The 26,226-nt window shown below is 53.9% G+C and overlaps 1 protein-coding gene across 1 annotated transcript in view; it reads left to right on the top strand.

Moving 5' to 3' along the window:
• Positions 1-3,886: 3,886 nt before the first annotated feature.
• LOC139240084 (atrial natriuretic peptide receptor 1-like) overlaps positions 3,887-26,226 on the top strand; it is a 128,196-nt gene continuing 105,856 nt past the window's right edge. Inside the window, exons 1-6 of the mRNA XM_070868459.1 lie at positions 3,887-4,643; positions 20,745-20,944; positions 22,626-22,739; positions 23,722-23,857; positions 24,007-24,101; positions 24,996-25,131. Coding sequence (XP_070724560.1) covers positions 3,887-4,643; positions 20,745-20,944; positions 22,626-22,739; positions 23,722-23,857; positions 24,007-24,101; positions 24,996-25,131 — 1,438 coding nt within the window. The remainder of the gene's footprint in view (positions 4,644-20,744; positions 20,945-22,625; positions 22,740-23,721; positions 23,858-24,006; positions 24,102-24,995; positions 25,132-26,226) is intronic.

Below are 26,226 nucleotides of genomic sequence, written 5' to 3' on the forward strand. Positions count from 1 at the left end.
GAACTGGTTGGCAGACAGGAAGCAGAGAGTCAGGATAAATGGGTCCTTTTCAGAATGGCAGGCAGTGACTACTAGTGGGGTGCCGCAGGGCTCAGTGCTGGGACCCCAGCTATTTACAATATACATCAATGATTTAGATGAAGGAATTAAGTGTAATATCTCCAAGTTTGCAGATGACACTAAACTGGATGGCGGTGTGAGCTGTGAGTAGGATGCTAAGAGGCTGCAGGGTGACTTGGACAGGTTAGGTGAGTGGGCAAATGCATGGCAGATGCAGTATAATGTGGATAAATATGAGGTTATCCACTTTGGTGACAAAAACACAAAGACAGAATATTATCTGAATGGTGGCAGATTAGGAAAAGAGGAGGTGCAACGAGACCTGGGTGTCATGGTACATCAGTCACTGAAAGTTGGCATGCAGGTACAGCAGGCGGTGAAGAAGGCAAATGGCATGTTGACCTTCATAGCTGGGGGATTTGAGTATAGGAGCAGGGAGGTCTTACTGCAGTTGTACAGGGCCTTGGTGAGGCCACACCTGGAATATTGTGTTCCGTTTTGGTCTCCTAATCTGAGGAAGGATGTTCTTGCTATTGAGGGAGTGCAGCGAAGGTTCACCAGACTGATTCCCGGGATAGCAGGACTGACATATGAGGAGAGACTGGATCGACTGGGCCTGTATTCACTGGAGTTTAGAAGAATGAGAGGGGATCTAATAGAAGCATAGAAAATTCTAACAGGACTGGACAGGTTAGACGCAGGAAGAATGTTCCCGATGTTGGGGAAGTCCAGAACCAAGGGTCACAGTCTAAGGATACGGGGTAAGCCATTTAGGACTGAGATGAGGAGAAACTTCTTCACTCGGAGAATTGTGAACCTGTGGAATTCTCTACCGCAGAAAGTTGTTGATGTCAGTTCGTGAGATGTATTCAAGAGGGAGTTAGATGTGGCCCTTACAGCTAACGGGATCAAGGGTTATGGAGAGAAAGCAGGAAAGGGGTACTGAGGTGAATGATCAGCTGTGATCTTATTGAATGGTGGTGCAGGCTCGAAGGGCCGAATGTCCTACTCCTGCACCTATTTTCTATGTAAGACAAAGGTTCTCCACCAACCTGTCCCTGCCACACAGCACTGCAACCCCCCCACTCCGCCCAGTCATCAAGATTCACGGCACGGCCCTGAACAACGTGGTCCATTTCCCATACCTGGAGAGTCTCTTATCAACAAAGGCAGACATTGACTACGAGATTCAACACCGCCTCCAGTGCAGCCTTTGGCCGCCAGAGGAAAAGAGTTTTCGAAGACCAGGCCCTCAAATCTGTCACCAAGCTCACGGTCTACAGGGCTGTAGTGATACCCGCCCTCCTGTATGGCTCAGAGACGTGGACCATGTACAGTAGACACCTCAAATCGCTGGAGAAATATCACCAACGATGTCTCCGCAAGATCCTGGAAATCCCCCGGGAGGACAGACGCACCAACGTTAGCGTCCTCGACCAGGCCAACATCCCCAGCATCGAAGCACTGACCACACTCGACCAGCTCCGCTGGGCAGGGCCACATTGTCCGCATGCCCCCAGACACGAGACTCCCAAAGCGAGCGCTCTACTCGGAACTCCTTCACGGCAAACGAGCCAAAGGTGGGCAGAGGAAACGTTACAAGGGACCACCCTCAAAGCCTCCCTGATAAAGTGCAACATCCCCGACACCTGGGAGTCCCTGGCCCAAAGACCAGTCCGCCCTAAGTGGAGGAAGTGCATCCGGGAGGGCGCTGAGCACCTCGAGTCTCGTCGCCGAGAGCGTGCAGAAACCAAGCGCAGGCAGCGGAAGGAGCGTGCGGCAAACCAGTCCCACCCTCCCCTTCCCTCAACCACTGTCTGTCCCACCTGTGACAGGGACTGTGGCTCTCATATTGGACTGTTCAGCCACCTAAGGACTCATTGTTAGAGTGGAAGCAAGTCTTCCTCGATTCCGAGGGACTGCTTTTGATGATGATGCTATGATCAACCATCGGTGGCCGTGCCTTCTGTTGCCTGGGCCCCAAGCTCTGGAACTCCCTCCCTAAACCTCTCCGCCTCTCCTCCTTTAAGACGCTCCATAAAACCTCTCTCTTTAACCCAGCTTTTGTTCACCTGCTCTAATTTCTTTTGTGGTTTGGTGTCAAATTTATCTGTTTTAGAAACATAGAAAATAGGTGCAGGAGCAGGCCATTCAGCCCTTCGAGCCTGCACCACCATTCGATAAGATCATGTCTGAACATTCCCCTCAGTACCCCTTTCCTGCTTTCTCTCCATACCCCTTGATCCCTTTAGCCGTAAGGGCCACATCTAACTCCCTTTTGAATATATCCAACGAACTGGCCTCAACAACTCTCTGTGGTAGAGAATTCCACAGGTTCACCACTCTCTGGGTGAAGAAGTTTCTCCTCATCTCGGTCCTAAATGGCTTACCCCTTATCTTAGACTGTGACCCCTGGTTCTGGACTTCCCCAACATTGGGAACATTCTTGTAACACTGCTGTGAAGCGCCTGGGGACGTTTTACTACGTTAAAGTCGCTATGTAAATAAAAGTTGTTATTATTAACAATGCCTTTGGTTCACAAAAATCTCACAGATTTAAAATTATCGATTGCTCCAGCATCGGCTGCCATTTGCAGAGGAGAGTTCTGTGCTGCATAGGTGCACATTGAATGAGCAATTGTGAGGCGGCCGTTGAAGGGTTAATGCTCCGTGTTTACAAAGAGCCACATCTCGGAATCAGACTCTGGGAGTTTAACGCTGTACTGATCACTCAGTCGTGAGTGTGTGTGTGTGTGTGTGTGTGCATTTGGCAGTGACGGGGTTAACGCATTCCGTTCCCCTTTCAGGTTCACACGCTGTCAGTCAGACCTCCCCTCTCTGTGTCTCTCTCTCTCTCTCTCTCTCTGTGTCTCTCTCTCTCTCTCTCTCTCTCTCATTCCAAGCGTCTGCGACTGAATGCTTTCTGGCAACTGGAGCCAAGCTGCTCCCATCACCTGAACCGAACGCAATCTGGGGCGATCGACCCGGAGAGGAGAATTTATAAACGGGGTGTGGGACAAAAAAAACCTGTGCTACGAAATTCCACAAACGTTTCTGCATTCAAACCGAGAGGCGGATGAGCAGGAGATCAGTGAGGACCAAGGGGGCTGCTGGCGGGGGACTGAGAGCGGCTGACTGACTACTGGAATGAGACTCGAGTTGCAGCCACAGTGGATTTAAGCGTAGCAAAGCGGGCTCAGCCGTCCTGCTTGTTGCTTCCAACTCCTGTCACCTCAAACCTCCTAATCAGCCTGGTTACGCACGCCTGAACCGAAAATCAGCTGAAGTTTGGAGGGGTGCGAGGGAGGAGGGGAGGAGAGAGAGTGTGAGGGAGGAGAGCGAGAGAGGAGAGGGAGAAGGTGTGAGAGGAGAGAGAGAGAGTGAGGGAGGATAGGAGAACGGGAGGAGCGAGAAGAGTGTGAGAGAGGATAGGAGAGCGAGTGTGAGAAAGGCGAGGAGTTGAGAGGGAGAGAGCGTGAGAGACAGGAGAGAGGGAGAGCGTGTGAGAGGGAGAGTACGTGAAAGGGGAGTGCGAGGAGAGAGGGAGAGGGTGCAAGGGGGAGAACGGAGGAGAGGGGGAGAGTGGTTGAGAGGAGAGAGGGAGAGCGTGTGAGAGGGAGAGTACGTGAAAGGGGAGTGGGAGGAGAGAGGGAGAGGGTGCAAGGGGGAGAACGGAGGAGAGGGGGAGAGTGGTTGAGAGGAGAGAGGGAGAGCGTGTGAGAGGGAGAGTACGTGAAAGGGGAGTGGGAGGAGAGAGGGAGAGGGTGTGAGGGGGAGAGTGGTTGAGAGGAGAGAGGGAGAACGTGTGTGAGATGATCGGTGGTAGATGAGTGGCATCCTGGAGGACGTATTGATCGCGGCCGCTGTGGGTTGGGCTGGGATGGGGGGGTCTGTCGGGGCGGGGGCTCTCTGGGCCCTCGGGGGCCTCCTGTGCCTGGCGGGGGCCTCCGGGCCGGAGCAGCTGACCCTGGCGGTGGTCCTGCCCCAGAACAACACGGCCTACCCCTGGGCCTGGCCGCGGGTGGGTCCGGCCGTCCGCCTGGCCCGCGACGCCATCAACCGCGAGCCGGGCCTGCTGGGGGGCCTGCGGCTGGCCTACGTGTTCGGGGGCTGCGAGGACGGGCGGGGGACCTGCTCGGAGTCCGTCGCCCCCCTGGTGGCCGTCGACCTCAAGCTGGCCAGCGACCCGGCCGCCTTCGTGGGCCCCGGCTGCGTCTACACCGCCGCGCCGGTGGCCCGCTTCGCCGGGCACTGGCGGGTCCCCATGGTGACGGGCGGGGCCCCGGCCTACGGCTTCTCCTCGCGGGCCCACAGCTACCCGCTGATGACCCGCACCGGCCCCTCCCACGGCAAGCTGGGCGAGTACGTGGCCCAGCTGCACCATCGCTTCGGCTGGGCCTCCCGGGCCCTGGTGGTCTACACCGACGAAAAGACCGACGACCGGCCCTGCTACTTCGCGGTGGAGGGCCTCTACCAGGAGGTGCCCAAGTTCAGGAACCTGACCGTGCTCGACATCCCCTTCCGGGAGAGCGCGACGGTCGACTACAGCTTCCTCATCCAGGAGATCCGTCAGAAGGGACGCAGTGAGTAGAGAGATCCGTCCGTCTCATCTCACCGTCGGAAACTAGGAGCGGGAGGCAACCATTCGGCCCCTCGAACCCGCTCCGCCATTCAATCAGATCACGGCTGATCTACCGCCTCAACCTCACCTTCCCGCCCGATCCCTCGATTCCCCTCCAGTCCAAAAATCGTAACAATTTCCCTTGAGTGCAAAACTCTTATCATGCAATAATAGACATTTACAGCACGGGACGAGGCCATTTCGGCCCATCGTGTCCGCGCCGGCCGACCAAGAGCCACCCGGCCTAATCCCACTGTCCCGCTCTCGGTCCGTAGCCCTGTGGGTTACGGCACTTCTGGTGCACATCCAAATGTGGTGAGGGTTTCTGCCTCTACCACCCTTTCAGGCAGCGAGCTCCCCCCCAGACCCCCACCACCCTCTGGGTGAAGACATTTCCTCTCAAATCCCCTCTAAAGCTCCCCTCAATTACTTTCAATCTCTGCCCCCTGGTTGTTGACCCCTCTGCCAAGGGAAACAGGTCCGTCCTATCCACTCTATCCAGGCCCCTCATCATTTTATACACCTCAATCAGGTCTCCCCTCAGCCTCCTCTGTTCCAAAGAAAACAACCCCAGCCTATCCAATCTTTCCTCATCGCTAAAATTCTCCAGCCCTGGCAACATCCTGGTAAATCTCCTCTGTACACTCTCTAGTGCAACATCCTGGTAAATCTCCTCTGTACCCTCTCTAGTGCAACATCCTGGTAAATCTCCTCTGTACCCTCTCTAGTGCAACATCCTGGTAAATCTCCTCTGAACCCTCTCCAGTGCAACATCCTGGTAAATCTCCTCTGTATCCTCTCCAGTGCAACATCCTGGTAAATCTCCTCTGTACCCTCTCTAGTGCAACATCCTGGTAAATCTCCTCTGTACCCTCTCTAGTACAACATCCTGGTAAATCTCCTCTGTACCCTCTCCAGTGCAACATCCTGGTAAATCTCCTCTGTACCCACTCTAGTGCAACATCCTGGTAAATCTCCTCTGTACCCTCTCCAGTGCAACATCCTGGTAAATCTCCTCTGTACCCTCTCTAGTGCAACATCCTGGTAAATCTCCTCTGTACCCTCTCCAGTGCAACATCCTGGTAAATCTCCTCTGTACCCTCTCCAGTGCAACATCCTGGTAAATCTCCTCTGTACCCTCTCTAGTGCAACATCCTGGTAAATCTCCTCTGTACCCTCTCCAGTGCAACATCCTGGTAAATCTCATCTGTACCCTCTCCAGTGCAACATCCTGGTAAATCTCCTCTGTACCCTCTCTAGTGCAACATCCTGGTAAATCTCCTCTGTACCCTCTCCAGTGCAACATCCTGGTAAATCTCCTCTGTACCCTCTCTAGTGCAACATCCTGGTAAATCTCTGTACCCTCTCCAGTGCAACATCCTGGTAAATCTCCTCTGCACCCTCTCTAGTGCAACATCCTGGTAAATCTCCTCTGTACCCTCTCCAGTGCAACATCCTGGTAAATCTCCTCTGTACCCTCTCCAGTGCAACATCCTGGTAAATCTCCTCTGTACCCTCTCCAGTGCAACATCCTGGTAAATCTCCTCTGCACCCTCTCTAGTGCAACATCCTGGTAAATCTCCTCTGTACCCTTTCCAGTGCAACATCCTGGTAAATCTCCTCTGTACCCTCTCCAGTGCAACATCCTGGTAAATCTCCTCTGTACCCTCTCCAGTGCAACATCCTGGTAAATCTCCTCTGTACCCTCTCCAGTGCAACATCCTGGTAAATCTCCTCTGCACCCTCTCTAGTGCAACATCCTGGTAAATCTCCTCTGTACCCTTTCCAGTGCAACATCCTGGTAAATCTCCTCTGTACCCTCTCCAGTGCAACATCCTGGTAAATCTCCTCTGTACCCTCTCCAGTGCAACATCCTGGTAAATCTCCTCTGTACTCTCTCCAGTGCAACATCCTGGTAAATCTCCTCTGTACCCTCTCCAGTGCAACATCCTGGAAAATCTCCTCTGTACCCTCTCCAGTGCAACATCCTGGTAAATCTCCTCTGTACCCTCTCCAGTGCAACATCCTGGTAAATCTCCTCTGTACCCTTTCCAGTGCAACATCCTGGTAAATCTCCTCTGTACCCTCTCCAGTGCAACATCCTGGTAAATCTCCTCTGTACCCTCTCTAGTGCAACATCCTGGTAAATCTCTGTACCCTCTCCAGTGCAACATCCTGGTCAATCTCCTCTGCACCCTCTCCATTGCAACATCCTGGTAAATCTCTTCTGCACCCTCTCCAGTGCAATCACATCTTTCCTGTATTTCAGTGACCAGAACTGCACGCAATACTCCAGCTGTGGCCTAACCAGTGTTTTATACAGTTCATGCTTAACCTGCCTGCTCTTGTATTCTATGCCTCAGCTAATAAAGGCAAGTATCCCTTATGCCTTCTTAACCACCTTATCCACCTGGCCTGCTGCCTTCAGGGATCTGTGGATAAACCCTATCGATCTCAGCCTTGAATATACTCAACGACTGAGTCTCCACAGCTCTCTGGGACAGAGAATTCCAAAGATTCACCACCCTCTGAGTGAAGAAATTCCTCCTCATCTCAGTCCTAAATGGCCGAGCCCTTATCCTGAGACTGTGTGACCCCTGGTTCTAGACTCCCCAGCCCGGGGGGAAACATCCTCCCTGCATCTACCCTGTCAAGCCCCCCTCAGAAAAACGTTTCAATCAGATCCCCTCTCATTCTTCTGAACTCCAGAGAATATCGGCCCAGTCTGCTCAATCTCTCCTCATAGGACAATCCCCCCATCCCAGGAATCAGTCTGGTGAACCTTCGCTGCACTCCCTCTATGGCAAGTATATCCTTCATTAGGTCAGGAGACCCAAACTGTGCACAGTATTCCAGCTACTCAAACAATCATTGGGGTGTAGGGGGAGGCCATTGGGTCCATTGGGCCTGTGCTGGCTCTGTGCCAGAGCGATCCAATCAGTCCCACTCCCCCCCGCTCTTTCCCCACAGCCCTGGCATGTTTTTCCCCTTCAAGTATTTACCCAATTCCCGGTTTGAAGGTCACGATTGAATCTGCTCCCACCGCCCTTTCGGGCAGCGCGTTGCCGATCACAACAGCCCGCTGCGTATTATTTCTCATCGTGACGTCTCTGGGCCTTCCCATCACCAACCACTCCTCCGTCGCTCTGTGAAGTTTGCAGAAAGGCAGATCCAATCTTTTTTCTTTTTAAGATCAGACGCATTATCGACCTTGTGTCTCAAATCGAGGTGCAGAACAATAACAATAACTTGCATTTATGAGGAGCGGGCGGGGAAGTGGAGTTGAGGCCAAGATCAGATCAGCCATGATCGTATTAAATGGCGGAGCAGGCTCGAGAGGCCGAATGACTGACTCCTGCTCCTATTTCTTATGTAGTGAAACATCCCAACGCACTTCGCAGGAGAATTATAAAACAAAAAATTTAACACTGAGCCACATAAGGAGAAATTAGGGACAGGTGACTAAAAGCTGGGTCAAAGAGGTCGGTTTTAAGGAGCATCTTAAGGGAGGAGAGAGGGGCAGAGAGGTTGAGGGAGGGAGTTCCAGAGCTTGGGGCCCAGGCAGCTGAAGGCACGGCCACCGATGGTGGAGCGATGGAAATCGGGGGATGGGCAAGAGGGCAGAATTAGAGAGCGCAGAGATCTCGGGGGTGGGTGGGGGAGGGGGGGTGAGTTGTGGGGCTGGAGGGGGTTACAGAGATAGGGAGGGGCGAGGGCCATGGAGGGATTTGAAAACACAGATGAGAATTTTGAAATCGAGGCGTTGCTCAACTGGGAGCCAATGTAGGTCAGCGAGCACAGGGGGTGATGGGTGAGTGGGACTCGGTGTGAGTTAGGACACGAGGGCAGCGAGCACAGGGGGTGATGGGTGAGTGGGACTCGGTGCGAGTTAGGACATGGGGCAGTGAGCACAGGGGGTGATGGGTGAGCGGGACTCGGTGCGAGTTAGGACACGGGGCAGTGAGCACAGGGGGTGATGGGTGAGCGGGACTCGGTGCGAGTTAGGACACGGGGCAGTGAGCACAGGGGGTGATGGGTGAGTGGGACTCGGTGCGAGTTAGGACACGAGGTCAGCGAGCACAGGGGGTGATGGGTGAGCGGGACTCGGTGCGAGTTAAGACACGGGGTCAGCGAGCACAGGGGGTGATGGGTGAGCGGGACTCGGTGCGAGTTTTGACACGGGGTCAGCGAGCACAGGGGGTGATGGGTGAGCGGGACTCGGTGCGAGTTAAGACACGGGGGCAGTGAGCACAGGGGGTGATGGGTGAGTGGGACTCGGTGCGAGTTAAGACACGGGGGCAGTGAGCACAGTGTGTGATGGGTGAGTGGGACTCGGTGCGAGTTCGGACACGGGGGCAGCGAGCACAGGGGGTGATGGGTGAGTGGGACTCGGTGCGAGTTAGGACACGGGGGCAGCGAGCACAGGGGGCGATGGGTGAGCGGGACTCGGTGCGAGTTAGAACACGGAGTCAGTGAGCACAGGGGGTGATGGGTGAGCGGGACTCGGTGCGAGTTAGGACACGGGGGCAGCCGAGTTTTGGATCACCTCTAGTTTACGTAGGGTAAATGTGGGAGGCCAGCCAGGAGTGTGTTGGAATAGTCAAGTCTGGAGGTAACATAGGCACGGATGAGGGCTTCCGCAGCGGATGAGCTGAGGCAGGGGGCGGAGATGGACGATGTTCCAGAACTAAAATTACACAGAATGTGCAGCCCAGTCACAGGCCATTCGGCCCATCGCTCCGTGCCGGGGTTTATGCTCCACACCAGCCCCCTCCCACCCCTCTCCATCTCCCCCCATCACCATATCCTTCAATTCCCTTCTCCCCCATGTGTTTAACCAGCCTCCCCTTAAATACATCGATACTATTCGCCTCAACCCCTCCCTGTGGCAGCGAGTTCCACATTCTCACCACTCTCCGGGTAAAGAAGTTTCTCCTGAATTCCCCGTCGGGTTTATTGCTACTTGTCTGATATTTAATAACCCAACCTCATTGTAAAACTGTTTTATGATTCCCAAAATGCCAATTTTTTGCCAAATTCAATGAGCATTTTTAAGGGAGGGGGAGAGAGTGAGAGATCGCTTGGTACTCACTGCATATCTCCCCCTCCCCCGCCCCATTAGTGAGTCTGCACTGAGAGACAAGAGTTAGACCGGTGGGAGGGAGAATGATAACTGACGCAGTGATTATAAGATCAGGAATCACGAGCGGTTGGTTTTAAGTCCCTCGGTATATCAGTGATTAACCTCAGCTCATTCTGAAATCGTCCCATCAGAGTGTCAGACATGGCTCAGTGGGTAGGAGGGGCAGTACTGAGGGATCGCCGCACTGTCGGAGGGGCAGTACTGAGGGAGTGCCGCACTGTCGGAGGGGCAGTACTGAGGGAGTGCCGCACTGTCGGAGGGGCGGTACTGAGGGAGCGCCGCACTGTCGGAGGGGCGGTACTGAGGGAGTGCCGCACTGTCGGAGGGGCGGTACTGAGGGAGCGCCGCACTGTCGGAGGGGCAGTACTGAGGTAGCGCCGCACTGTCGGAGGGGCGGTACTGAGGGAGCGCCGCACTGTCGGAGGGGCAGTACTGAGGGAGTGCCGCACGCACTGTCGGAGGGGCGGTACTGAGGGAGCGCCGCACTGTCGGAGGGGCGGTACTGAGGGAGCGCCGCACTGTCGGAGGGGCGGTACTGAGGGAGCGCCGCACTGTCGGAGGGGCAGTACTGAGGGAGCGCCGCACTGTCGGAGGGGCAATACTGAGGGAGCACCTCACTGTCGGAGGGCCGGTACTGAGGGAGCGCCGCACTGTCGGAGGGGCGGTATTGAGGGAGCGGCTCACTGTTGGAGGGGTAGTACTGAGGGAGCGCCTCACTGTCGGAGGTGCCATCTTTTGGGATGAGACGTTAAACCGAGGCCCCGTCTGCCCTCTCGAGTGGATGTAAAAGATCCCGGGGCCACTATTGGAAGAAGAGCAGGGGGAGTTCTCCCCGGTGTCCTGAGGCCAATATTTATCCCTCAACCAACATCACTAAAACAGATGATCTGGGTCATTATCACATCGCTGTGTGTGGGAGCTTGCTGTGCGCAAATTGAGCTGCTGCGTTTCCCACAATACAACAGTGACTACACTTCAAATAAAGTTCTTTATTGGCTGTGAATTGCTTTGTGACATCCAGTAGTTGTGACGGGCGCTGGTAGCAATCCAAGTCTTTTTTATTATATTAAAAAATCTTCCTCGGCTTCTAACACCCTTCACTCCAGATTTCGCAAATTGCCTGAAATGAATCTGTGCAAATGCTCTCTATTAATCTGCAGGTTCTCGCAGCGATACATCAAACCTGTAGCTTCCTTCCCCGGGTAACTCGATATAAAATGCAACTGTTCTTGGTCGTTTCATATATTTCTGAGTCACGAAGGCAGTTTCAAATTCTAATCGGCAGAGACAAGAGAGTCTGCGGGAATGGGACAACAATTGAAGTCAGGCACTGAGGAACTGCAGGAACAGAGGGGCGCACGTCATTTAAAAAGAAATGCTTGCATTTCTATAGCACCTTTCACAAGCGCTTTACAGCCAATGAAGTACTTTTGAAGTGTGCTCACTGTTGTAATGTGGGAAACGCAGCAGTTCAATTTGCGCACAGCAAGCTCCCACACACAGCCATGTGATAATGACCCAGATCATCTGTTTTAGTGATGTTGGTTGAGGGATAAATATTGGCCCCAGGACACCGGGGAGAACTCCCCCTGCTCTTCTTCCAATAGTGGCCCCGGGATCTTTTACATCCACCCGAGAGGGCAGACGGGGCCTCGGTTTAACGTCTCATCCGAAAGACTGCACCTCCGACAGTGCGGCGCTCCCTCAGCACTGCCCCTCCGACAGTGCGGCACTCCCTCAGTCCCGCCCCTCCGACAGTGCGGCACTCCCTCAGTACCGCCCCTCCGACAGTGCGGCACTCCCTCAGTCCCGCCCCTCCGACAGTGCGGCGCTGTGATATATTCACAGAGCACAGCACACATAGCTTTCTAACATGGCAGGCAGCTCTGTTGGAAGCCTCCGGAATCTGCCTGGTTCTGTTTAATTATTAACTCTGCAGTTGCAGTACACAATATGTCCACATCCACAGTGTGGAGCTACAAACATTACAAGCTTACAGACATTACACTTCTCCCTCCTTAATGAAGAAGTTATTATAACAAACATCATACATAACTTTCATGTTTATACATAACACAGGATATAAACTTATTTTTTTCTATATTTACAAATTTAACTTTACCACTTGTTTTCTGTTTTGAAGAGGATACCTTCGCTCTCGAACAGAACCTTCCAAACCTGGTGTCGATTTCACACTCATTCGAGGCTCATCCTGAGGAACATTTTCCTCCATGGAATTTCCTTGATTTTTATTTGAACTCACTCTAACTTCAGGCTCTTTGTTTTCCTGACTCGGACTCAGACTTTCATTCTGATTCTCTCCTGGATTTGTTTCCAGTACATTGGATTTAGGATTTGCTACTGGTATATCAAAATTATCTGATAAGTCAGAAATAATTGAATCATTCCCACCTTCAACTCCTTCCATGTCTGTAGGTAAAATATGATCAATATGAACAAACCTAACCTGTCCATTATCAAACAACTTCACCAAATATGTGCGAGGACCACATATCTTCACCACTCTTCCTGGTAACCACTTTAACCATTTATGGTGATGGTTCTTCACTCTCACCTTCTGGTTTAATTTCACACTTCTCTCTTTTACTCTACCTTTATCACGATTCTCTTTCTCTCTTACTTGTGTCTCTTCTATGGACTGTGCCAAACGAGAATCTGGTTCGTGGCTGTCGTTTGAGAAACTCTGCTGATGTTCTACCTGTAGTTGTATGAGGAGTATTTCAATATGTAATCAAAAAATTAGCCAATTTGTGATCCAATGACAACTGTCGTTTCCTTGGATTTTGATCTAACATTTGTTTTATGAGAGCACGTTTTACAATTTGTACAGTGCGCTCTGCTGCACCATTCGAAGCAGGATGGTATGGTGGAACCTTGGTATGTTTCACACCATTTTTGCTCGTGAATTGTGCAAATTCTTCTGAACGAAATTGTGGTCCATTATCCATAACAATTTCTTCAGGGAGGCCAAATGAAGAAAATAATTTTCGTAAAATGTCCAATGTTTTACTTCTTGTTATTTTCCACATTGGGAACACCTCAACCCACTTTGAATGGCTATCAATCACAATGAACAATTGTTGTCCTTCTAAATCAATATGTAGCCTTTGCCACATCCTGGGAGGCCATTTCCATGGCTGTAATGGTACTGGTGGTGGTTGCTTGCTTACCGATTGACATGTCGTACACTGACTCACGATGTACTCTATATCTTTATCAAGAACTGGCCACCATGAATAACTGCGTGCAAATCACTTGGTCAAACACATTCCCAGGTACTGGTCATGGAGGTCTCCTAATAATTTGGACCTGAATTTATTTGGTATAACCATTCTTGCACCCCACATGATACAATCTTTATCGACTGATAATTCATTCCTACGAATGAAGAATGGATGTGTATTTTTGTCTGTTACCTGGTTTGGCCATCCATTTGCAATATACTCATACACCTTTGACATCACTGGGTCACGTTTGGCTGCTCTACCAATCTCCTCAGCTGTGACTGTCAGTTCATCAATGTATGAAAAATAAAACACTTCTTCCCTATCGGGTGTAACTTGTGATGGGGAAGGCAGTCTAGACATTGCATCAGCATTACTGTGATCAGCTGATCGTCTGTATTCAATATCATATGTATATGCTGACAAAATCAAAGCCCATCTCTGCATTCGGGCTGCAGCTAATGTTGGAACTGGGGACTTTGGATGGAGGATTGCTGTTAGGGGCTTATGGTCCGTAACGATGGTAAACTTACGACCATACAAGTATTTGTGAAACTTCTTGACCCCAAAAATTAATGCCAAAGCTTCCCTTTCAATTTGTGCATAATTACTCTCACTGGCACTGAGAGTGCGTGAAGCAAAAGCAATTGGTCTCTCCCCCCCACTATGTGATACATGAGAGGTCACTGCCCCAACTCCATACGGAGAGGCATTACATGCTAGCTTAATCCCCTTAGATATGTCATAGTGAACTAACATGGTGCTCTCTACTAATTTGCTTTTACACTCCTTGAATGCTGTATCGCATTCTTTTGACCACTTCCAATGGACCTGTTTTTTTCAAAAGTTCATTCAGTGGATGTAATACTGTAGCCAAATTTGGTAGGAACTTCCCATAATAGTTCAAAAGACCCAAGAATGAATGAAGTTCAGTGACATTCCTGGGAGTGGGTGCATTTCTGATCGCCTCCAATTTTTCCATGGTTGGATGTAAACCATCTTTGTCTACTCTGTACCCTAAGTACTCCACTGAGTTTTTAAATAACTCACACTTACGAGCAGACACTCGTACTCTGTGCTTCTCTAGCCGTTTGAGGCCTTCATTCAATATGTTATTATGAATTTGCCTATTTGGTGCTGAAATTAGTATGTCATCCAAATAACATACTACCCCTTCAATACCTTGCAAAATCTGGTTCATCACCCCTTGGAATATGGCAGGGGCGGAAGACACTCCAAACGGTAGCCTATTAAATTGATATAGGCCTAGATGAGTATTTATAGTCAAACATGACTTGGACTCCTCATCTAGTTCAAGCTGTAAGTAGGCATTCGTAAGATCCAGTCTTGAGAAGATCTGACCACCTGTCAGTGTTGTGAACAAATCTTCTATATTCGGCAATGTATTGGGGACATTACCCTCTAGAACCTGGTTTACGGTTACTTTATAATCACCACACAATCTTACCTTACCATCGGACCTAGGTACAACAAAATGGGTGTAGCCCAATTACATCGATCTATCTTACAAATAATATTCTCAGTCTCTAGTCTTTTGAGTTCTTGCTCAACTTTCTCCTTGAGTGCATATGGTACGGAACGTGGCTTGTAGTAAACCGATCTAGTGTCCTTCTGTACCCTGACACTCACCTTGAAGCCTTGGATCGGACTGCCCGTTTCACAGAACACCTTCGGATACTGCTTGATAACCTCATCCGTTGATGAAAATCTCACTTCCACACAGAAAATCTTACTCCAATCCCGCTTCAGTGAGCTCAACCAATTTCTTCCTAGTAAGGCAGGCTTGTCTCCTTTCCCTACTATTAGAGGCAAGTTCCAAAATTGATCTTTATATTTCACCGGTACGATGATACGACCTACCACAGGAATTTTCTCTCCCGAGTAGCCGCGCAGCTCTATCTTGGATTTCTCCAGTTGGAAACACGCAATTTGTCGAGGTACAGTGACTCCGGTACTACACTCACGGATGCACCCGTGTCAATTTCCATTGGTATCTTGAATCCCGCAACATCTATGTGGATTTTGATGCTTTACGAATCGCTGTCCGTTAACCTCGTGCTCCTGATGACGTATAACTCTAACATCTCCTCGTCCTGATGTTGTTCTTCCATGCTATGTAGTCTCTTGGGATTTCTACTCATAGCTTTGAACGCTGGACTCATAGCTTTGGAAGCTGGTTTACCCTTCAGTCGGCATGCCTTCGCAAGATGCCCAGTCTTCCTGCAGGAGAAACACTCTGCCTTCACGTATGGACAACTTTGAGCAATGTGTTGTCCCAGGCACCTATAGCATGACTTCGACGCTCTGTTAGAATTTCTAGTTTCTGAGACTTTGGGCCCCTATCGTCTTTTACTTTGAACCTGCAGGTGATTTACCTCGGTTGACTGACGACCATAATTATTATTTAATTCTCGGGAATATTGTTGGGCCATGCCCATCGACCTCGCTTTCTGACAAGCAATCTCAAAAGTCAAGTCGTCCGTCGTCAATAACTTCCTTCTGATCGGATCATTTTTCACCCCACAAACAAAACGATCCCGTAATGCTCGGTTTTGAAAGTTTCCAAAATTACAGTGCATCGATAGCTTTTTTAATGCTACGATGTAATCACTGATACCTTCATCAGACTTTTGATTCCGAATCCAGAAATGATAGCTTTCAGCAATTTCTAACGGTTTGGGGTTATAGTGCTGCTCCAGCTTCGTTAAAATCTCTTTAAGCGTCGTGTCCCTTGGCTCGTCAGGCACAAGCAGATTTACAAGAGTGTCATACAATGCCGGACCCGCCTCTGACAAGAAGATCGCTTTCTTACGTTCCAACACAGCCCAGTTCTGGACTGCATTGTCTGGAACTTCGATTATGTTATTTGCAGTGAAATACATTACTAGCCGATCCACATATGCTTTAAAACATTCCCGGTCATGTCTATATTCACCCAAATGTCCGATTACACCTGCCATTTTAATCTCTAGCTGTTCACACAGTGTGTTGTATTTTACCTCAGATTTTGTAGCTTTTTCCAAAGACAGAAACTTCCAAAGTCTCTCTGTCGGCTGGCTGAATCCTTCACCAACAAAATTTAAGCTTTAAATCATCCAAAAAATCCCATCTCATCGCCAAATGTGATATATTCACAGAGCACAGCACACACAGCTTCCTACATGGCAGGCAGTTCTCTCGGAAGCCTCCGGAATCTGCCTGATTCTGTTTATTATTAACTCTGCAGTTGCAGTACACAATACGTCCACATCCACAGTGTGGCGCTACAAACATTACAAACTTACTGACATTACAGGCGCTCCCTCAGTACTGCCCCTCCGACAGCGCAGTGCGGCGCTCCCTCAGTACTGCCCCTCCGACAGTGCGGCACTCCCTCAGTACTGCCCCTCCGACAGTGCGGCGCTCCCTCAGTACTGCCCCTCCGACAGTGCGGCGCTCCCTCAGTACTGCCCCTCCGACAGTGCGGCGCTCCCTCAGTACTGCCCCTCCGACAGTGCGGCGCTCCCTCAGTACTGCCCCTCCGACAGTGCGGCGCTCCCTCAGTACTGCCCCTCCAACAGTGCGGCGCTCCCTCAGTACCCCCCCTCCGACAGTGCGGGGCTCTCTCAGTACTGCCCCTCCGACAGTGCGGCGCTCCCTCAGTACTGCCCCTCCGACAGTCCTGGGGCCAATATTTATCCCTCAACCAACATCACTAAAACAGTTGATCCGGGTCATTATCACATCGCTGTGTGTGGGAGCTTGCTGTGCGCAAATTGAGCTGCCGCGTTTCCCACAATACAACAGTGACTGCACGTGGAAAAAAAAGTACTTCATTGGCTGTAAAGCGTTTTGGGACGTCTTGAGGTGTGAAAGGCGCTATCGCAATGCGAGCTTTACCTAACAGCACTGTGGGAGCACCTTCACCACACGGACTGCAGCGGTTCAAGAAGGCGGCTCACCACCACCTCCTCAAGGGGCAATTAGGAACGGGCGCCCACATCCCGTGGTGGAATTTTTCAAAAAGCCAGTGGAGTGTCTGACCCGGTGCGAGTGCGGAATTGTCGGGGTAATGCCGAGACACCCACATCTCCGAGCTGGGCCAGCCATTAACAGAATGAAAATAGAGTCGGGAGCATTTATCAAACGCTGCACACTGGGTGTGGGCGGGGGAGAGCAGCAGGGAATTCAATATTCATCCAGGCCGGATTATATCCACACTAACGGGGCGATTCGGTGGGGGATACGGGGGCTCGGAGCTCCGAAACCAGAGGACCGACACTGAGGGACAACAGCCCCACCCCACTTCCCCTCCTCTCCCCCAACGCTCCCCCCTCTCCCCACACACACCCCTCTCCCCACACACACCCCCCTCTCCCCACACACACCCCTCCTCTCCCCACACACCCCCCTCTCCCCCCACACACCCCTCTCCCCACACACCCCCCTCTCCCCCAACGCTCCCCCCTCTCCCCACACACACCCCTCTCCCCACACACACCCCCCTCTCCCCACACACACCCCTCTCCCCACACACACACCCCTCTCCCCACACACCCCCCTCTCCCCCCACACACCCCCCTCCTCTCCCCATACACACCCCCCTCTCCCCACACACCCCCCTCTCCCCCCACACACCGCTCTCCCCACCCCTCTCCACCACACACCCCCCTCTCCCCCAACGCTCCCCCCTCTCCCCACACACACACCCCTCTCCCCACACACACCCCCCTCTCCCCACACACACCCCCCTCCTCTCCCCATACACACCCCCCTCTCCCCACACACCCCCCTCTCCCCCCACACACCGCTCTCCCCCCCCTCTCCTCCACACACCCTCCTCTCCCCCAACGCTCCCCTCTCTCCCCACACACACACCCCTCTCCCCACACACACCCCCCTCCTCTCCCCATACACACCCTCCTCTCCCCACACACACCCCTCCTCTCCCCCCACACCCCCCCTCCTCTCCCCCCACACACCCTCCTCTCCCCACACCCCCCTCCTCTCCCCACACACACCCCCCTCCTCTCCCCACACACCCCCCGCCTCTCCCCACACACCCCCCCTCCTCTCCCCCAACGCTCCCCCCTCTCCCCACACACACCCCTGCTCTCCCCCCACACACACCCCTCTCCCCCAACACCTCCCCTCCTTTCCCCACACCCCCCTCCTCTCCCCACACACACCCCCCTCCTCTCCCCACACACCCCCCCGCCTCTCCCCACACACCCCCCCTCCTCTCCCCCAACGCTCCCCTCTCTCCCCACACACACACCCCTCTCCCCACACACACCCCCCTCTCCTCTCCCCATACACACCCCCCTCTCCCCACACACCCCCCTCTCCTCCAACACCCCCCCTCCTCTCTCCCAACGCTCCCCTCCTCTCCCCACACACACCCTCCTCTCCTCCACACACTCCCCTCTCCCCACACACACCCCTCTCCTCTCCCCACACACACCGTCCTCTCCCCACACACACCCCTCCTCTCCCCACACACACCCCTCCTCTCCCCCCACACCCCCCCTCCTCTCCCCCCACACACCCTCCTCTCCCCACACCCCCCTCCTCTCCCCACACACACCCCCCTCCTCTCCCCACACACCCCCCCGCCTCTCCCCACACACCCCCCCTCCTCTCCCCCAACGCTCCCCCCTCTCCCCACACACACCCCTGCTCTCCCCCCACACACACCCCTCTCCCCCAACACCTCCCCTCCTTTCCCCACAACCCCCGCCTCTCCCCACACACCCCCCTCCTCTCCCCCAACGCTCCCCCCTCTCCCCACACACCCCCCTCTCCCCCCACACACCGCTCTCCCCCCCCTCTCCTCCACACACCCCCCTCTCCCCCAACGCTCCCCCCTCTCCCCACACACGCACCCCTCTCCCCACACACACCCCCCTCTCCCCACACACACCCCTCCTCTCCCCACACACCCCCCTCTCCCCCCACACCCCCCCTCCTCTCCCCCCACACACCCTCCTCTCCCCACACCCCCCTCCTCTCCCCACACACACCCCCCTCCTCTCCCCACACACCCCCCCGCCTCTCCCCATACACCCCCCCTCCTCTCCCCCAACGCTCCCCCCTCTCCCCACACACACCCCTGCTCTCCCCCCACACACACCCCTCTCCCCCAACACCTCCCCTCCTTTCCCCACACCCCCCTCCTCTCCCCCACACACACCCCCCCTCTCCCCCACACACACCCCCACTCCCCCAACACCCCCCCTCCTCTTCCCACACACACTCCCCCAACCCCCCCTCCTCTCCCCCACACACACCCCCAACCCCCCTCCCCCAACACCCCCACCTCTCCCCCAATACCCCCTCCTCTCCCCCCCACACACCCCTTCTCTCCCCCAACACCCCTTCCTCTCTCCCACCTCCTCTCCTCTCCCCCCACCCCCCCTCCTCTCCCCCCCACACCCCTGTCTTCGCACCCACCTCCCTCCTCTTCCCCCACCCCCTCTTTTCCCCCAAGCCCCCTGCTCCTCTCCCCCCCCTGCGCCCCCTCCCCCTTGATCTTTCTGCCCCGAAACATTTGCGGTCTTGCTGGGGAGACACAGGCCTTAACCCAGCCCGCCAGTCGTTCATGCGGGCAGCCCGGATGGGAAACGGGGAAGGTAGAGCCATTCGGCCAAGGGGGGAAGCATGGCTGAGCCTGATCGAGGCCCGTGTGTGTTGCTCCCTCAACTCATAAATTGGGGATGCAGCAGTTCGCTTCATGCTCCCCACACCCTTCCCCCCCCCCCGGGCTCTGGGGAGGGGGTGGTGTAAAGGGGGGGGGCCGGGGGGAGCAGAAATAATCCACCAGTGAAGTTTGTGGGTAGGCCGCCGATGCCTCCTGTGGTCGAATACCCTGTTACCCCCCCTCGTATACATGGGAACGCTAAACCCCCCACCCCCCCCCAACCCCAGCATGAGTTAAGACCTCCCAGAGAGAGGGGGGAAGAAGGGAAACCAAGGGGCGCAGATGAAATTGTGATCAATGTCAGTCGTGCTGAGTCGTCGAGCTCTGTGGGTGGCCGATAAATATTCATTTAGACAAAAGGAAAAGGTTGTCAGAAAGAGCAGTCAAAGTCCTGGATCCTTAGCAAGGAAAACCAGCTCCAAATCCGGGCACCAAACCACATCAGGGGTTTATTGGGGCGGCTGAGTTTAAGATGAGCTGATGGTTACGGAGGGTGGAAGGTTGAAGGGCAGCCAGGAGAGGGTTGGAATAGCCTGGAGGAGGCAGACGACACGGCTGAGGGTTTCAGCAGTATTACTCTCGGAGGGCTTGACAGGGTAGATGCAGGGAGGATGTTTCCCCCCCCTCCCCCCCCCGGGGCTGGGGAGTCTAGAACCAGGGGGGGGTCAATACACAGTCTCAGGATAAGGGCTCGGCCATTGAGGACTGAGATGAGGAGGAATTTCTTCACTCGGGAGGGTGGTGAATCTTTGGGATTCTCTGCCCCCATAGGGGCTGTGGAGGCTCAGTCGCTGAGTGTGTTCAAGGCTGAGATCGAGAGATTTTAAGGGAATCGCGGGATTGGGCGGGGAAAGTGGGGTCGAGGTCGAAGATCAGCCGTGATCGTATTGAATGGCGGGGCGGGCTCGAGGGGCCGAATGGCCGCCTCCTGCTCCTAGTTCTGACGTTGTTGCATTCTCCTCCCCCGGCCGACAGTTGTCTACATTTGCTGCTCTCCCGACACTTTCCGCCAGCTGATCCTCCGAGCCAGGCGGCCGGGCATGACGGACGGTGATTATGCCTTCTTCCACGTGGACGTGTTCGGGGAGAGCCTGCGGGGGGCGGGCGGGCAGGAGCCGCTGCTGCCGTGGAGACGGCGGGATCTGGACGACGACGAGGCCAAGGAGGCCTACGCGGTAAGTCCGTGCTGGTCCGCCGCGGCTGGGGGGATGGGGGGGGGTTGAGGGGGGGGGGGGGGGATAAGGGGAGGGGAATCTGTGCCGGGCCGAGAGAAACGAGTGCTGTTAATGTCTGTCAGCTTGTAATGTTTGTAGCTCCACACTGTGGATGTGGACGTATTGTGTGCTGCAAGTGCAGGGTTAATAATAAACAGAACCAGGCAGATTTCCGGAGGCTTCCGAGAGAGCTGCCGGCCATGTTCGAAGCTGTGAGTGCTGTGCTCTGTGAAGATATCACGAGCGCCAACTGGCCGGGCAAGCCAATACGCCGCCAAAGTCACGGCGCGAGAGTGGCAGGAGTCCGGGAGAGGCTCGCACGACAGAACTTCATATAATTGGTCTTCGAGACTTCGGAGAAAATTACTGGTCTCAGGAGGGTTGACATGTGGGTCTTGGAAATTCCATTTGAGGAATGTCTTTACATTGAATTTACATCGAATTATGTTGAATTTACATAGAATTACATTGAAATTTACATTGAATTACGTTGAATTTACATAGAATTACGTTGAAATTTACATTGAATTACGTTGAATTTACGTAGAATTATGTTGAATTTACATAGAATGACGTTGAAATTTACATTGAATTGCGTTGAATTTACGTAGAATTATGTTGAATTTACATAGAATTACGTTGAAATTTACATTGAATTACGTTGAATTTACATAGAATTATGTTGAATTTACATAGAATTATGTTGAATACATAGAATTACATTGAAATTTACATCGAATTATGCTGAATTTACATAGAATTACGTTGAATTTACATCGAATTACGTTAAATTTATATAGAATTACATGGAAACTGCACATAATTTACATACAACTACGTGGAATTTTACATGGACTTTACATAGACTAAGATCTAATTTACATTGAATTACATGGAATCCCAATAGAGTTTTCTTAGAATTACATGTAATTTACATAGAATCACATGGAATTTGAATAGAATTACATAGAACTTGCATTGAATTATGAAGAATCTGCATTGTGTTTACATATAATTACATGCAATTTACATAGATGTATGTCAAATTCACATATAATCTACATATAATTACATGCAATTAGTCCAGTATTTACACAGAATTACATAGAATTTGCATAGTTACAGGAAATTTGCATAGAATTAATTGAGAATTACACATACTTTGCATAGAATTCCATCGAATCTGCATAGAATTTACATATAATTTGCATGGAATTAATAGAGGATTGCTTATCATTTACATAAAATGTACCTGGACTGTACAGCTCAGACACAGGCCAGTCGGCCCATCGCTCCGTGCCGGGGTTTATGCTCCACACCAGCCCCCTCCCACCCCTCTCCATCTCACCCCATCACCATAACCCTCTATTCCCTTCTCCCCCATACGCTTGTCCAGCCTCCCCTTAAATACATCGATACTATTCGCCTCAACCCCTCCCTGTGGCAGCGAGTTCCACATTCTCACCGCTCTCTGGGTAAAGAGGTTTCTCCTGAATTCCCCAGTGGATGTATCAGCATTAATGTAGTATGATTGATTATTAGTGACCGGTATTTATTTGAGGTCGGCTGGGTCACGATGGTGCCTATTTCTCTCGCCGACTGTGTTGGGTCGGTGTAACGATCGTGTGATTTTCTCCCACAGGCAGTCATGGTTATAACATACAGGGAACCGGAGAACCCCGAGTACGGCCAGTTCGTGCAAGATTTGAAGCAATACGCCTCGCTGTATTTCAACTTCACCGTCGAGGACACTCTGGTGAGTTGCTGCCGGACATGGAAAGGAGGAGTGTCGCTGATCACGTACAAAGGTTTCCTGTGTCCACCCTTCCTGCAGCCGTGGCTCAGTAGGTAGCAGCCTCGCCTCGGAGTCAGAAGGTTGTGGGTTCAAGTCCCACTCCAGGGACTTGAGCACAGAAAATAATCCAGGCTGATACTCCCAGTGCAGTGCTGAGGGAGTGCCGCACTGTCGGAGGGGCAGTACTGAGGGAGCACCGCACTGTTGGAGGGGCGGTACTGAGGGAGCTCCGCACTGTCGGAGGGGCGGTACTGAGGGAGCGCCGCACTGTCGGAGGGGCGGTACTGAGGGAGCGCCGCACTGTCGGAGGGGCGGTACTGAGGGAGCGCCGCACTGTCGGAGGGGCGGTACTGAGGGAGCTCCGCATTGTCGGAGGGGCGGTACTGAGGGAGTGCCGCACTGTCGGAGGGGCAGTACTGAGGGAGCACCGCACTGTCGGAGGGGCGGTGCTGAGAGAGCTCCGCACTGTCGGAGGGGCAGTACTGAGGGAGCGCCGCACTGTCGGAGGGGCGGTACTGAGGGAGCCCCGCACTGTCAGAGGGGCGGTACTGAGGGAGCGCCGCACTGTCGGAGGGGCGGTACTGAGGGAGCTCCGCACTGTCGGAGTGGCAGTACTGAGGGAGCGCCGCACTGTCGGAGGGGCAGTACTGAGGGAGCGCCGCACTGTCGGAGTGGCAGTACTGAGGGAGCGCCGCACTGTCGGAGGGGCAGTACTGAGGGAGCGCCGCACTGTCGGAGGGGCAGTACTGAGGGAGCGCCGCACTGTCGGAGGTGCCGTCTTTCAGGTGTTTATATATAAATGAACGTTATTGGCAGCACGCGACGTCAAAGATTTTCTACCTCGGCGATCGGCCCCCTCCCCCAGTGCATGACCTATGACCCCTGACCCTGGACAGGGCGCTGGAGCCTCAGCCTAACCTCTGCCTCTCGCTCCCTGTTGCAGATGAACTACATTGCGGGGGCGTTCTACGACGGGATCATGCTCTACGCACACGCCCTGAACGAGACGCTGGCGGCTGGCGGGACCATCAGGGATGGGGTGGTCATCACCCGCCAGATGTGGAACCGAACCTTCCAGGGTAGGCCGAATGTAACACTAACCTCAGCACCCCGAGGGAGAGGAACATTAATGGTGGGGAGGGGGGAGGGGGTGAGGGACTGGGCGGGGGAGGGGTGGGGGGAGGGGTAATTCCCGAGTTGCTCCGACTCCTGTTTTCCTGTTTTGCAGGAGTGACCGGTTTTCTGAAGATGGACGAAAACGGGGACAGGGAGAACGATTACTCGCTGTGGGACATGACCGACATGCATTCCGGAACATTCCAGGTCAGCAAGTCTTTGCTTCGAACCTCTTTGCTGCCACGGGACCTTGAACAGGAGGATGGGACCTCGGTTTCACGTCTCATCCGAAATACTGCCCCTCCGACAGTGCGGGGCTCCCTCAGTACTGCCCCTCCGACAGTGCGGGGCTCCCTCAGTACTGCCCCTCCGACAGTGCGGGGCTCCCTCAGTACTGCCCCTCCGACAGTGCGGCGTTCCCTCAGTACCGCCCCTCCGACAGTGCGGCGCTCCCTCAGTACTGCCCCTCCGACAGTGCGGCACTCCCTCAGTACTGCCCCTCCGACAGTGCGGCGCTCCCTCAGTACCTCCCCTCCGACAGTGCGGCGCTCCCTCAGTACTGCCCCTCCGACAGTGCGGCGTTCCCTCAGTACCGCCCCTCCGACAGTGCGGCGCTCCCTCAGTACTGCCCCTCCGACAGTGCGGCACTCCCTCAGTACTGCCCCTCCGACAGTGCGGCGCTCCCTCAGTACCTCCCCTCCGACAGTGCGGCGCTCCCTCAGTACTGCCCCTCCGACAGTGCGGCGCTCCCTCAGTACCGCCCCTCCGACAGTGCGGCGCTCCCTCAGTACTGCCCCTCCGACAGTGCGGCGCTCCCTCAGTACTGCCCCTCCGACAGTGCGGCGCTCCCTCAGTACCGCCCCTCCGACAGTGCGGCACTCCCTCAGTACTGCCCCTCCGACAGTGCGGCGCTCCCTCAGTACTGCCCCTCCGACAGTGCGGCACTCCCTCAGTACTGCCCCTCCGACAGTGCGGCACTCCCTCAGCACTGCCCCTCCGACAGTGCGGCACTCCCTCAGTACTGCCCCTCCGACAGTGCGGCGCTCCCTCAGTACCGCCCCTCCGACAGTGACCTTTGCTCCCTGTGCTCTGTATCTAAAGGTGGTGTCACATTACAACGGGACCATGAAGCGGATCCTGCCCGTGGCCGGCCTGGAGATTCACTGGCCTCGGAACGCCGTGCCCAAGGATGTTCCTCGGTGCGGGTTCAACAACGAGAAGCCGGTCTGCCAGAAAGGTCAGGGTTCGTCCCCGGTACAGCGCGCCCAGCGGGAGGAGACGGAGAGAGTAGCCCAAGCCTTTATCCTCCCTCGGGTCTCCTCTCCTCCCCTTTGCTGGGGGTACGGGTTCCACAAGGGCTGGCCCGACCTCTGCTCTCTCGCCCGAGGGTGAGTCACATCCTCAACCCCAGTCCTCTCCTGACCCAGTGTCCACATTAAAAAAAATATTTGTTCCTGGGATGTGGGCGTCGCTGGCCAAGGCTGGCGTTTATTGCCCGTCCCTAATTGCCCCTTGAGAAGGTGGTGGTGAGCTCCTTCTTGAACCGCTGCAGTCCGTGTGGTGAAGGTGCTCCCACAGTGCTGTTAGGGAGGGAGTTCCAGGATTGTGACCCAGCGACGATGAAGGAACGGCCGATATATTTCCAAGTCAGGATGGTGTGTGACTGGGAGGGGAACGTGGAGGTGGTGGTGTTCCCATGCGCCTGCTGCCCTTGACCTTCGAGGCGGGTAGAGGTCGCGGGTTTGGGAGGTGCTGCCGAAGAAGCCTTGGCGAGTTGCCGCGGTGCATCTTGTAGACGGTGCACACTGCAGCCAGGGGGCGCCGGTGGTGGAGGAGGGAGTGAGTGTTGAAGGTGGTTTCACACTGCAGCCACCATGGGGATGATACCGCACAGGAGGATCCCATTGGGCCCAGCGAGCCCGTGCTGTGCCGGCTCTGTGACAGAGCGACCCCAATCAGTCCCACTCCCCACCTGCTCTTTCCCCACAGCCCCGGCAAAATTTCCCCCTTCCAATTCCCGTTTGAAAGTTACTATTGAATCTGCTCCGACCGACCTTTCAGGCAGATGACGACAACTCGCTGCGTGAAAAAAATATAGTTTCCTCATGTCCCGACTGGTTGTTTTGCCGATTATCTTAAATCTGTGTCCTCTTCCCACTGGAAAGTTTTCCCTTATTTACTCGATCAAAACCCCTCGTGATTTTGAACACCTCGATCAAATCTCCTCTCAACCTTCTCTGCTCCAAGGAGAACAACCCCGGCTTCTCCAGTCTCTCCCCGTCACTGAAGTCCCTCATCCCGGGTCCTGTTCTGGTCAATCTCCTCCTGATCC

Source organism: Pristiophorus japonicus, chromosome 30 (assembly GCF_044704955.1).
Source record: "Pristiophorus japonicus isolate sPriJap1 chromosome 30, sPriJap1.hap1, whole genome shotgun sequence".
Classification (NCBI taxonomy): domain Eukaryota; kingdom Metazoa; phylum Chordata; class Chondrichthyes; family Pristiophoridae; genus Pristiophorus; species Pristiophorus japonicus.